Consider the following 13,623-nt stretch of genomic DNA (forward strand, 5'->3'; position numbering starts at 1 on the left):
CATGCTTGGCTGACGATTTGGTATGTGCTTGGACGGATGTACATCCATGGAAGGGACCTAGAGATAGGAGACGAGGTTGAGGTGGAAAGTTAATGCTATGCTCCTTTCATTTGAGATAAGATAAGAACGGGAGAATGGTGATGCGGGTTCTACATGGTCACGTGCGGCGGCACAGTGGATGGATTGGTTTTGCAACACAGTGCGTGTTGCAAAACTCATGCGTATAATAAGGGTTGTTCTGCGTCACATAATTAAAAGTTAATCTGATGATTGCAGAGATGGTGGACGCACCCGAGTGATCCGCCGGATGATTCCAAACATTTTCCTTTTTATACGGCCCAGCCATATTACCGAGCCTGATATCCATGTCCCACAGTGTCCACCGGTAATAGTAATAAAATTGCAAAAAAAGGAAAAATTAAAAAGAATTTCAGCCCCACCCTCGAAGAGAACGCCTCCCTCCCCAGCGAACGACCAGAGAGGCCCCCTTCGCGAGCGCGACAGCTAGGGTTCCTAGCCGCCGCCGGCCCGCCACCACTACCGCCGGCCCTCCGCCGCGGCGCGCCCAGCCGGCCGAAGCCTCCGCCGCCCCGCTGCCGGCACAGGAGCCCAGCAGTGCCTTCCTCCGTCGAGCAGGGCCACCCTCCCTGGAGCAGCCGCTCCCGCCCGGACCTACGCCGGCGACCAGTCCATAGGCAGGTAGCCACCGCTCCTTCGTCCTCCCTCCTTCCTCACTCTTCCGTCCCTGAGGATTTCCTGGAGCTTGTGTCTTTTATGGATGTAATATATATGTAAATTTCAACTACTTTTGATTTTTACTCAGGGGATGAACTTAGAAATCGACAGTAAGATCTGATGGACTTATTCCAGAATCTGATCTAATGTTTAATATGATATCTGGTTACATCGACAGGACTGATAACTATTCATTCTGTTTCCCAACTGACCAATATATGGATTTCAACTTGATTCATCTTAGGAATGTAGATACATATGTCAAAACACGATGTCATAACAACCCTTTTTTTTTGTAAGCTGCTTATGTTCTAAGATCCTTATTTCATAGAAGAACAAGTTTATTCCCTTTTTACTCCCCTCTCTCCCCATGTTCATGTACCTATTGTCAATTGGAAACTTTGAACTAAGAATAATCATGTGTATGTTCCAGGATTTAGTGTGTTGCTGTTAATAGGGAAGTTTCCTCTCAAGAGAGGAAGAGATAAGTGATCTTATCAATAAACCTGAACCAGGGACATTAATGCACGCTGAGCTTCCTGCTCATCTTTTGTGCATCTTAGCCACCCGTCATTTCTGATGAAGTTAAGAGGATCGAGAGTAAAGCAGGCCGACTCTGGTTCACCAGGTGAGAGGGACCTATGCTTTTATTCCAAGTCATTCGATGGAAAGAGGCACACCACAGAACATTGCAATAATGATGTTTCATTTTCTGAGCTTGAAGGGACTTTCAGTGCGCCTGTTAGGAAGAAAAGAGGGACAAGAGCACCTCCATCTTCTAGATGTTTACGTGGTAAAAAGGATGATAATGATAATGTCATGAGCAGTGATGACGCTATTACAGAAGAAGGCCATGCTGGTAAAAGTCACTCTATTACACACATTAAGGAATCTATTGATTGGAAAACTGGTGGACTGGACTTGCGAAAAACTGGTTTCTCAGGTAGTTCTTCTGATTTTGCAGCCTCCCCTTCAAGCAGGAAGGCAAAAGAACAAAATCACGGAGAGATAGCTGTTGGAAGCTCAGCTGGTAAAGAGAAATCTCCCTGTGTAGAGAAGGAAAATAATACTAGGAAAATCCATCAAGATACATTTCATTTGAAACATGATGGTGTTGTTACAGATCCCACAGGCCAGAGTGTCTCTGTAAATGAAGCACGTGAAAACTCGAGGGCATTGAAAAATACTTCTAATGTGCAAACAACTACTGTTAAGAAGACTACTGCTGAGGATAAAACTTCTCGAGCAATCATGGATGATGTGAGTTTTTAGTTGTTAATTTCTTCTACTCCAGAGACTGTTTGTTTCATTTGCATGTACATATTTTGTCCACGCAGAGCCTGTTCAGTGTTTACTCTTTTCTGTGGATTGTCATGTTGTGGTGATCATAATGTTAATTGATATATTGGCATGTCAATCCAAACATAATACATATAAAATTTGTGTGCTTCAACTTTTAGTTGCAAAATTAAATCTCTTAGGCATGGTTTCAATGTCTAGCAGGTTTTTAATGCAGAAATGGATTCCACGTCTTCAGATGATGAGAGTGCCGAAGAAGTTGAGGATGTAAGTTTTGAATTTTCACTTCCCATTGTATTTTTTTGTATCACTTGCTCCACATTATGATGCATTTACATTACACAGAGACATTTCTTTGTTTCTGTGATCGAGTTTGCTCTGAGGTTTGAATTGCCTGACCTCTGTAATCTGTTTAAACGACAATAGGTGAAAGTTTGTGACATATGTGGAGATGTTGGTGATGAGGTGAAGCTCGCTGTTTGCAATAGATGCAACGATGGTGCTGAGCATACGTAAGTTTTTTCTGTTCCATTTCCTTTTCCTTAGAAGTTAGAACTGGACTGATCACATTGCTTGACACCATACCATGATGGTAAGTTGCACTTCTACTGTCATGGCCTGTAGAACTGTTGGCTGCAGCTCTAACAACAACTACTCTGCAACTGCAAGTAGTGCTATGTCTAAATAAGTACTAATATGCTCGTCAATTTACATGATTTTTTTGAAAAAGCTGATCCACTGAGCATTTCTTTTCCATAATATCTTTCAGAAGATGTTGTGTTCGCCTTCTTAAAGTTCGTATCTCTTTTCTTTACTACAGTTATTGTATGCGGGACATGATGGAAAAGGTTCCGGATGGTGAGTGGTTTTGTGAAGAGTGCCAAACTGAAGTAGAATATGAAAAGGAGAAGTTAGAAAAACCTCAGGTGAAGCTTGTCACTTCAAAGGAAGAGTCTGTTCAAGGGAAAATCAGTAAACCTTACAATGATGCAAACAGCAGAAGTCCTTGTGAGAATGAAGTGGAAGATGAAACTGTTGGCAGAAAAGAACGGAATGAAGCAAATCAAGGCATTGATATGGTTGAAGATGCAAAGATTCCTCCTGTGGCTAAACAAAATATTCCTGAACCTGGTGGTTTATCAATGGAGTCTTACTCCAGAAAAGGAATACCTCTGCCACGTGAGAGCTCATTCAGGTTGGATATAGAGAAAGGAAAGCAACCTACTCCCCAAGTGCCAATCTTACTGGGGTCTAATGCTAGCAAGAATCAGGCACCACCACTTACCGGTAAATTTATTACTATGAATATTTCTAATTAAGAGACTTTACCTACAATCCTACAATGTTCAATTTAGTTAGTAGCACTACTTCTGCAAGGGCATTCCCATGGGACTCCAATCGGAGAGAACTTTACTTATCAAGGTTTGATGCAGGTCAACTCTCCAAGTCCACTTCTTTCAACAGCTCTAAGGTGCCCAAGGTGAAGCAACTAGTGAATGAAGTTCCTCAGAAGACCAAAACTTTGAAGGATCAGTTGTCCTGTAGTATGAGAAAAGAGGGGCCAACGAGCTTTTCAACTAAGTCAGCATCATTCAAAAAGCCCAAAACTTGTGAGCCTGCAAATAAGGCAAAGTCTTCCATCATTCCACCTGCTGAGGAGCTAAGTGTGATGAATTTACCAGTGAGCCGAAATGTAAGTAATGATAGAGGCACTTCTATATTAGGATGCCCCTCAATTACTGGACCACTGGCTTTTCCAGTTCAATCAAAAGCAGAATCTGCAGCTCAGCGCCTCACTACAGGAAGCAACATGTCTGCCTCTAGCAATTCAGGCCATTTTACCCAATTTTGTGGTGTTGATAAATTAGGTTTGTCTGCAATGAAACCTCTGAGTGAGCGAAACTTGAAGGATGCCTCTGCCAAAAGGAATAAAATGTCTGAAGCTACTGAGAAAGCTACTTCCAGATTAGCAGATCAATCTGATCGCATCCTCAAATGTGGTCCTTATCATGACCCAGTATACAGGCCTAAAGATATGTCATCTGGAAGATCTGTTCCCAGCAGTTCTACTATATCAAGTGATCCGATGGACAAATCGAGTCGAGGCTTTTCACCTGTTGATAAAACAATAGTTTCAACTGTTCCAGAGTTGGATTATATTTGGCAGTATGATATATTCCCTTCCTAGCAGTAATTAACTATTTTCTTATTTAGAATAAAAGGTTGTCACTTGTCATGCATGCTTTTAGCACCAATGAGGAATATTTAGTGGTTTTGTTAGGTGGTCCCTCATGATCATACTTTTGCCATCTCATTTACATGTCATGGTTCAGTATCATCTGATTGTTAAACATGATTATCACTTAACCCACTTTGTTGCAATCATTTATTTGTTTTATAGATCGTTTCCATCACGTGCACTGAAACTTCTGTTGTGTAGGGGTGATTTTGAGCTGTGGAGGACTGGAAGATCACCTGAGCTATGTGATGGTTTTCAAGCTCACTTATCATGTTCTGCTTCACCAAAAGTGCTGGAAGTAGCAAAGAAATTCCCTTCCAGAGTCCAGCTTGAAGAACTGCCTCGTCGAAACTCATGGCCCACACAGTTTCAACAAAATGGACCCACATATGAGAATATTGGTGTTTTCTTCTTTGCTAGAGATGCTCAGAGGTATGCTTCTTGCAACTGTGCTTGTTCATATCTTTATGCAGCTGTCCACATAGCATCTTATTCGAATTCACACATCTAACTGAAGTTCTATTATTTATTTTTCTGCAGCTATGAACATCATTACAGTAAATTGGTTCAGAATATGCTAATCAATGATTTGGCACTCAGAGGAAATATCGAAACAGCCGAATTAATTATATTCCCTTCTAACATCCTATCAAAGAACTCTCAAAGTTGGAATTCTTACACAAATTCAAGTGATATTTTATCTTGTCATAACTTCTGTGATAGTTCTTATTCTTCCTTGTTCTGTTTCAGGATGGAACATGTTTTATTTCCTATGGGGTGTGTTTAAAGTGAAAAGAGAAGATCACTGGAACCTTCCACTTGATGTACCAATAAGTAAATGTGAAACTGATTTGAATGAGGATCCCCTGACCGTGGATCCGCATACCTCTGTTTTGTCCTCTAGCCGTTCATTGTCTGAAGACCAAAATAATGGCGCTGATCCAGCCTGCTATTTGGTCAAGTCAGCTACTTCTGCAGAACATCAATGTCTGCAAACTTCGGAAGCTAATCGTCAGGGATGTTCAAATGGAGATAACTCTTCGGTCCAGGCTGTCGGTGGAAGAGATTTGGAAGATCACTGTCATGATTCAAGTATGACATGTTGTTTAACAAATAACAGGAGGGCAAACAATGATTTTTCCACTGCTCCGGCAGGAAAACAGAAGGTGTGTGCTTATAGCTTGTTCTGCTTGCTATGCCATGCTCGTTGACTGTTTTATTGTTTTATCCTCTATTCTACGTTGTATTTGTTGGCTGTTTCTTTTTATGTGTGCGTGTGTTGGGGGGGGGGGGGGGGGTATGGTATTAGAGCGGGAGTGGGAGGGGTGGTGATTCAGCGCAGTGTGGTGGAGTTCCAGGCACCCATAGGTCTGAGTGCAGGTGGGAATCGGCCCCAATCTAGGGCAGCAGGCCCAGGTGGAGTTGCGTTGGTGCAGAGCCGGCGGCCGACAGCGTGAGCAAGATGACCTGTGGGTCTGCTGGAGGTGACTAAGGCACAGAAGCTTGTGTGGGGGACGCACTGTGGCCAAGTGCAGTAACGAAATTGGTTCCGGAGGCTGCGATGGCGGCAGGGCAGCAAGGTCTGGAGTGGAGGTGGTTAGTGTACAGCTGCAGGCCGTGAGTGCGTATAGCCAGGAGGTGTGCAGGTGTGACCTGGTAGTGGAGGTGTCACTTGGAGAGGGGAAGATTCTTGGCTGGGTTGCTGCAGGCTGGATCGAGACAAAAATAACAAGGGACGATGAATTTGCTGCTTGGTGCCGGAGGTGGTCAGTGGTTAGTGTGCAGCCAGGAGAGGCAGCTTGAATGGTTGAGGAAAGGTACACAGCTAGGGGTAACTTGAACTGCAGTTAAGAAGACCAAATTTGGATCTGTTATTGAGGAGTAAAGAAGATGGAACAGTGGGTTGCAGCCGAGGTGATAAGTTCCAAGCAGATTCCAAGCAGAGCATTCGAGAGAGCTCAATGGTTGCTACTATACTTGTGCTTGCTGCTCAGTGGTGTGCATCAGTTTTAAGCAATGGGGGATTACAAAGATATGTATCTACTAATTGAGAAATTGGCTCAAGTGATCAAGGTGAAGAACAAGTGCAAACTAATTTTTATGAGAAAAGATTCAGAGGAAAATTTGGAAGTATTAGCCAAAGAGTTAGAAAAATTGAGATAAATAAAGAGGAGTGCGGAAATTCCAAAACAAAGTGAAAAAACAACCTTGACAATCTTGTTAATCTTGTTCAAATTGAAGAAGGTAACTCGAATAAGGTTCCGACTTCAATTGAAGTCTCTTGGTCAAATTGGATGCTGGATTCCGGAGCATCGTCACATCTCACGGGCAGATGGAGTGAGTTTGCATCATGTGCTACACATCCATCCATGCATGAAGAGACCATCTAAACCGCCAATGGAACTTGTCAACATGTCAAAGGAGTTGGCATGGTGAAATGCACTCCTATTATGTGGTCCTTGGTTTTGTATGTTCCATCATTTCCAGTTAGTTTGGTGTCTATGAGCTCCTTGGTTTGCGATATTGATTGTCGATTAATTGCCGATTGAATGCATTAATTACTAACTAATGCGGTTGTGTAATTGAGGAGAGGAAGATTGGAAGGAACATTTGTGAGCATGGATGTGACTTCGGGAAGTCTGAGCCGTTCCATGGAGAAAAATGATCTCAACTCCTTGTACAAGTGATGCTAATTGGGCGGGGGTGGGGCGTAGACCATTATGGACAAAGGAAGACGGACCATCGAGAGTTATTGTTGGTACTATATGTCTTATGTGTGAAGAAAGATGGAGAAAGCCAAATGAGGAGGAAACTTTGAGGTTGTATACAAGGAGACATCCTATGAGTGAAGAGAGGTGGAGAACCAGATTGCCTAGAGGAAAGAACCAAGAGTTGGGGGTAGGAAAACATCCTGAAAGGTAGACTTTTGAGCATGATAGTGCGAACTATTTGCCATATGACTCTCACCTAAGTATATATAGTCAATGGTAATCCCAATTGATTATAGAGGAGCAAAGCAAGCTCCTGGCATGAAGCAGTGCTGGAGGAGATGACAACCATTGAGAAGAGTAGAAGAGTTAAGGCATGGGAGCCTATAGCACTTCCAAAAGGCAAGAAGGTTGTTAAGTGCAAATGGGTCAAGCAAGACCCACATGGTAAGATCGGGAGGTACAAAAGACCCAAAGTGGTCAGACCCTACCCTGCACCCTGCGCAAGCAGGAGCTACGTGCACCGGGCTACCCTTTTTTGCAGTCAGACCTATGGAACTGACTATCATGTGCAATGCTAGTGGGACGTGAAACATGCATTCTTGCAAGGTGATCTTCATGAGAAAGTGAAATTCCAACTGACTTTGGTACATCTCAAATTCATGGAAAGGTCGTTAGGTTGAGTAATTACTATATGGGTTAAAGTAATTTCCATAGGCATGATTTGGCCGATTTTGTTGTGCTAAGTGGTATTACCGCCACTTCCAGAGGCACACCATGATGCTAGCATTATATATTGATGATATAATTATTACAAGATATGATACTATTGAGATGTCATAATTAAAGCAAAAGCCGAACAAAGAGTTTAAGATTAAGGACCTTGGCCACTGAGGCATTTAAATTGTAAGGTCCTCCAAAGGGACAATTCTTTCGCATTGGAAGTATTATCTCGGACCTACTTAGTGACATATGAATGCGTGGGTGTCGAGTTGCTTCAACTCCTATTCAGTAAAATTATCAACTTCATGCGCAGGAGATCTAGTTAATACATAGCGAGAGCTACTAACGGCTAGTAGGTTGGCTCATCTGTTTGTGCCACTCGAGACCTTGCATATCCTACGTAGTGAGTGTGGTTAGTCGTTGCATGCATGACCCAAGAAGCGGGCACTTAGGGGCAACACGAATATTTTGCGCTATCTAAAAGCGTGTCCTGGAAGAGGTCTATGGTTTAAGGCCAATGTGCACTTAAATGTAGAGAGCTACTGTGATGTCGATTGGGCTAGTTGCCTTGATGATAGAAGGTCAACAATTGGCTTATGTATTCTTGATGAAGGAAACCTAATATCCTTGAGGAGCAAGAAGCAGCCGGTGGTTTCTTTATCTACAGCAGAAGTAGAATATAGAGCAATGTCGGTTTGTTTGAGTGAGATGCTATGTGTCGACATTAAGTCAAATTTCAAGGCCAGGTCCTATGAAAATTGGACCCGTCGGGTTCAGGTATGGCCCAAGGAACCCAATGATCATCATCAACTATGGGGGTAAGACTCGGGAGTTTCCAAATTCAGATGGCATACGTTGGGAAGGGACCAATGGGTTATACACTTGCTTGGTCCTAACTCCCATACCTATACACTCGATGCACCAAGGGAAGCAAGGATCCCATTGAGAGGATACGTAATCTAGAGCCTTTACACCATGTGGACAGTTCACACTTTTGTCTAAGTCTACTTAGATCTCGTTGAGTTCTTCTAACTTGCAGAGTACCCTCCTTTTTTGTAACCAATCTTCGTATTTCTCCACACACATATAAAAGAGAACAAGTCAGGAAACAGGGCTATTACCCACGTTGGGTGCCTCAACTTGGTATCTGTCCCCATTTCATCTATGTTCTAGATCCCCTGGTGACTTGAAGTGATGTTTTCACGACTACAAATTCACATGATAGCTCTTGTACCATTGTCAGGACTTTGAAAAATCCCATGACAGCTCGTGCCAGTCGTGGCGGTTTCACGACATTAGATCGGATACATGTCCATTTCTTCATCCCCTGCACCCGCTTCTCTCGACGAGATGGAAAATTTGATGTATGACTTGAGCTACCTAGGATACAAAGGTGAGACTTATTTTGGCATCCTAGGGTATGTAGTGGACGCTGTTATGATAACCAAGGCTACACCAGCGAAGTTCTCTCTAGTCCTAGTGACATCTCCTTCCCTAAGTATGCTATCGTGGTATAACCTATACTCATCCGGGTATCAACAGATCTCTTCCCATGGTTTGGGTTGGCCGGAGGAGGACTCACCCACTACTCGCGTGACCTACAACTTATCGCATACTACGACTACTTTAACTAGGATCCTCTAAAATCGATGAGTTCATCAATCGGGAGTTGGAAGCAGTTGAGGCCAGTAGCGAGACATGTCATCGTAGCACCAACATCAACCCGAAGGCAGAGTGTAACTTCATAGATAACCACACGGGAGTTGGAGACGTGTCCCCATCATCAACCAATGGCTACAAGAATAACCCACCAGGGCGGGAGAACCCAGGAGGAAGCACTGCTACAAGTCAGGCATGAGGACACCAGATTGTGGACGCCCTTTCATGGAGGAACCGAAGGTTGGACCCTCGCATCCTAGAGCAGAAGCACTTCATGTGAGTTTGGTGAACAAGTTTAATAATTTTCGCTCAATGATCATGAGTAAGATCTTTGGGCAGACTAGGAGGTTGAGTTTGTTGAAGCACATGCTCGATCAGATCCGTCCCCACGATTCGAGGATAGATACAATCCTCTATTGTCCCCGACTTCCAGGAGGGTCCCAAGGCGTGCATCACGAGAAAAGACCCTGAGTAGTGGAGAAGATGAAAAAATGGTGGGCGTCTGCTATGCCATGCCAGAATGTTGTGGGGGTAGACAACTCACTGAACCATTAACATCGACGAGTACCATCAGGAGCCAAGAAGCAACAGGAGAAGTGAACTAATTAGGTGCGCTCGGAGAATGAATCCGCCAAATCCTTCAGATGAAGGCCGCAACCACCATGGGGGATCCCGCTCTCCCTATTGTCAAAATCGGCGTAGGGTGAGCAAAATATTGAAGCCAAGCGTTTCCATGAAGTAAGATGTAGAAGTCACAACTGATGTCGAGAGCGCTCAAGGGGGAGTACGTTTCTTCTGACCATGATGATGAGGCCATGGTCAGAGGTCGTTGTGCCCTAGCATCGTAGTTATGGCAAGCTCACTGACCCATTGGAGTATGTGGAGATCAAGGTCTCGAAGGACAACTAGGAAAGCCTTTGAGTCAACATCACCTCACGGAGAAGCTCACAGACCTCGGGCCTGGGAGGCTTGGCGATCACCCTTCAAGGTTTCTACTTGCGCAAGAGCTGCACACGCTATCTGATGGCAAATGATTACTAGTTAACCCGTTGCAGGTAGCCAGTTTGGCCCTAAGCTCCATGACCACCTAAGTCAACCTGTTGTGCTCCTCTTGGACCCGGGAAACAACATGTTGCAATTCCTTTTCGCGAGCTATGGCGGACTAAAGTTCCATCCGAGACACGGTAAGGGTGAGCTGTTGTAGGTGACAACAAGATAAAAAGAATCGTGCAATAAATAAAGAAATAGATGTCATGCAATGAAGCAAGGAGCAACATACTTGGATGTTTTTTGAGGTGGTAACCTTCCAAGATTTCTTCATTGGAGGCCCTGCCCTCCCCGTGGCCTCTGAATTGGAAGGGAGATTTGTGGCGAGGATGAGCTCTCAGTCCCGTCGGAGTGGCCCTATAAGGATCTTGAAGAGGAGAATTCGGAATAGTGGGGTTGAAGGAATGGAAATCTTGGTTGAGCATTCCTGATGGCGCTTAATCATTTCTGCCCCGTGTGAGGCAGGCAAGGCTAACCTCTTTCCATTTGCCCGGCCATCTTGAGCTAGCACATGTTTAAGGATCTAATCACAACCTTTCAGGAAGGAGCAACCTTTATGAGCAACCAAAATGGACCAAGTATATGTGACTCTAAACGAGCAACGAAGATGATTCTCGGCAGTCGAAGACCACAGAAACGTGCAAGTATGTACATTGATCTTGCTTGCGGACTGGGCTTTATTACGGCTTTTGATCGGAGGTTTGTTCACAGTAAGTAAAATTACTCAAGGCCTTGCGCTATGAAGGCCGTATAATTGGGCCCCTCTGGGCCAAGGTACAGCCCAGGGAACCCAATTGATCATCACCGACTAAGGGGTTAAGCTTACCATACTATATGGTATTCATCATTATTCTACCTTGCTGACCTGACGAGACGTTCCCACGACTACAAATTCACATATTCACATAGTAGCTCTTTTACCGCTGTTAGGACCCAACGAAAATCCCTCTACAATGTGGATGAAAGCCCTCCTATCGTAGTCAAGGCTACTAAGGAGAGGCCATTGAAGCTCTGCTCTGTGTGATACAGGTCAACAATCAACATTACAAATAATCAAGTTCAGCATGACCGAACGATGCATGGAGATATATCAGTTTTGCATCAAAGAGAGGCCTGATGAGAGGACACTGAAGCTAAGCCATTTTACTCTTGCAGAACAAATAGCTGATTGTCTAAAGAAGGGGTTAGGGATCAAAGAGTGTTTGTCAGCGTGTGACATGGGTGTGATAGATATCTATCGCCCATCTTGAGGGGGAGCGTTAGCTGTTTTGGGCTGTGTGTGTGTACACTAGTATGTATAGCAGAGAGAAGAATAGAGAATAGAGAGAATTCCAGAATTTTCCTCACAGTGATCCATAATTTTTATTATTTGGGTTCTCATTTCTCTTGGGCTTTCTCCTTGATGCATTTGATTCAGTAATTTAACAACTGTGGACAAACTATCAATGTGTGCCTGCCTGTGTTGTTCTTCTAAACCCTAAATTTATGCTCTTTAGTTTGCACAGTTATTCAGATGGTTGCTCTTCTCAACGTCTAAATTTATGTACTGTAGTTTGCACAATATTCAGATGGTTGCTCTTCTTGACATCTAAATTTATCAATTAGCTGTAACTGTGCAGATAATTGCATATCCAGACTCTCAAAAGAAAATGTGTGATGGTGGCAATGTTGTCGAACCCATTTTTGATGTAAATACGATGCCAGTTAATTGCTCTATCTCATCAATCCACAAACAAGGTAAATGCACTATTTCTCCATCTCAGTTGGGGTCTGTTATTTATGAACGTTACCTTTTTTTAGCTTTAGTCCAAATTATTTTGGTAACGAACCAAGTAGTCTAATTTTTCTTGTATACGAACCAGATAATCAGAACCGAGCCATCAACCTTAACAATGCAGAGAGCCTGATGGATGTAGATCATGCAAATAATATTGAACTGAACTCAGGTACAGTGGATCTTGCTTCACATGCATCACGTAGTGCACAAAAAAGAAATGTGGACATGGCAAACTGGATTGACGGAGCCAATGGATCAGTAGACAAGAAAATTAAATTGGATAATGTATCATCCACTGTGGAGTCTAGTTTAAGTGGGAAGATCAGAGATGGAAGGTTGTCATCCAAGGTACACCCTCTAGCAGCTTTACCTGTTCATGATTGCACTGACAATAAGAGCATGGCAGGAATCTCGAAGAGTAATGGAAAGTGCACATTTCCGCTAGATCTAAACGTGGTGGATGATGCAGATATAGACATGGCGGATGATGCAGCGATTGGAAATAGCATAACCGTTCAGTCTGAAGATTTACCTGAACAGAACACACAAGATCTTAAGCCAGCACTGGGGGACAACATATCTTCTAGAAAGCCCGTGGTTGAAGAAAAGTTGAATAAAGGAGATACACCGCCTACTGATATGTCAGGCGCGCTCTCCCTCTCCCTTGCTTTTCCAGCATCAAAGGAACAATAGGCTGGTAAAATGCATCCGGAATCGCAAAGAAGCCTGAGATGAGCAGTAGGAATAAACCGTCTTTGATTATCCAGTGATGATGGCTCCTTGCTTTTGCATTCCTGATGTCTTGCGTGATGGATCTTTGTAGCATCAACCCACTGCGCAAGGAGTCTGCCAAGGAGTCTGCCGAAGACACATCTTGTCAATGTGCAAACAGATGGCATCTTTTAGAGTGCATTTTGATGACTTTATATGCTCCCGGCGGCACACCCATCTTGAGTATTGAACTGCGAAGAACTTGAGAATGTGGATCATGGCTTGTGTTGGTACATATAAAATATATTCAGCTGCTTTTCCAAACATCGTTTGAGATTTGAGCAGAGCTTTTAGACTGCATTTGAAGTACCATCCAGTCTCTGCATTTTAAATAAATCTCATGTCAGATTTTGTCTTTACCTGTCAACAGTGCGATATATTGTGGGGGAATGGCGGTGTAAACGCCTAAAATTGGCACATATATGTTACGTACCTTTTCTGTTGCCTTAAAATTGTCTCTGGGATATCTTAATATACTGATAAAATCACTAGTTGAGGGATACCCATTGCAAAAGATTACTCCCAAACTTGAGTCACTTATTTTGGGACGGAGGGAGACCTTCTCCATTCTGGTAAATTAAAAACAACTGCTAAAAAGATAAATTTAAAATAGCAAATTAACAAAATTATATATTGATCTGAAAAAACTAAATTATTTCTTATCT

General features: G+C 43.3%; 1 protein-coding gene across 10 annotated transcripts; it reads left to right on the plus strand.

Annotated features, from left to right (window-relative positions):
- The first annotated feature begins 409 nt into the window (after nt 1-409).
- LOC123122616 (uncharacterized) lies at nt 410-13,410 on the plus strand. Of its 10 annotated transcripts, none has more exons than XM_044542855.1 (14): nt 411-699; nt 1,169-1,594; nt 1,700-1,765; nt 1,859-1,995; nt 2,239-2,301; nt 2,461-2,546; nt 2,855-3,321; nt 3,468-4,200; nt 4,475-4,705; nt 4,814-4,938; nt 5,024-5,439; nt 12,030-12,147; nt 12,273-12,535; nt 12,657-13,410. In XM_044542855.1, exons 2-14 carry the CDS (start codon nt 1,315-1,317, stop codon nt 12,660-12,662), a joined length of 2,991 nt encoding a protein of 996 aa, XP_044398790.1. In that variant the 5' UTR covers nt 411-699; nt 1,169-1,314; the 3' UTR covers nt 12,663-13,410. The 10 variants fall into 10 exon arrangements, 9 of the variants coding, with proteins under 9 accessions (XP_044398790.1, XP_044398784.1, XP_044398788.1 ...); XM_044542849.1 differs by having other exon boundaries at nt 1,169-1,363; nt 1,460-1,594; nt 2,236-2,301; nt 12,273-13,410; XM_044542853.1 differs by having other exon boundaries at nt 1,169-1,363; nt 1,460-1,594; nt 12,273-13,410.
- The last annotated feature ends 213 nt before the right edge of the window (nt 13,411-13,623 follow it).

Source organism: Triticum aestivum, chromosome 5D, assembly GCF_018294505.1.
Source record: "Triticum aestivum cultivar Chinese Spring chromosome 5D, IWGSC CS RefSeq v2.1, whole genome shotgun sequence".
Classification (NCBI taxonomy): Eukaryota; Viridiplantae; Streptophyta; class Magnoliopsida; order Poales; family Poaceae; genus Triticum; species Triticum aestivum.

Excerpts from the sequence above, each read along its gene's own strand:
- LOC123122616 (XM_044542846.1), top strand. The coding sequence starts at position 1,315 with ATGAAGTTAAGAGGATCGAGAGTAAAGCAGGCCGACTCTGGTTCACCA. Across the intron at positions 2,547-2,854 it reads AACGATGGTGCTGAGCATAC|TTATTGTATGCGGGACATGA; the intron begins GTAAGTTTTTTC and ends TCTTTACTACAG. Across the intron at positions 4,939-5,023 it reads CCTATCAAAGAACTCTCAAA|GATGGAACATGTTTTATTTC; the intron begins GTTGGAATTCTT and ends GTTCTGTTTCAG.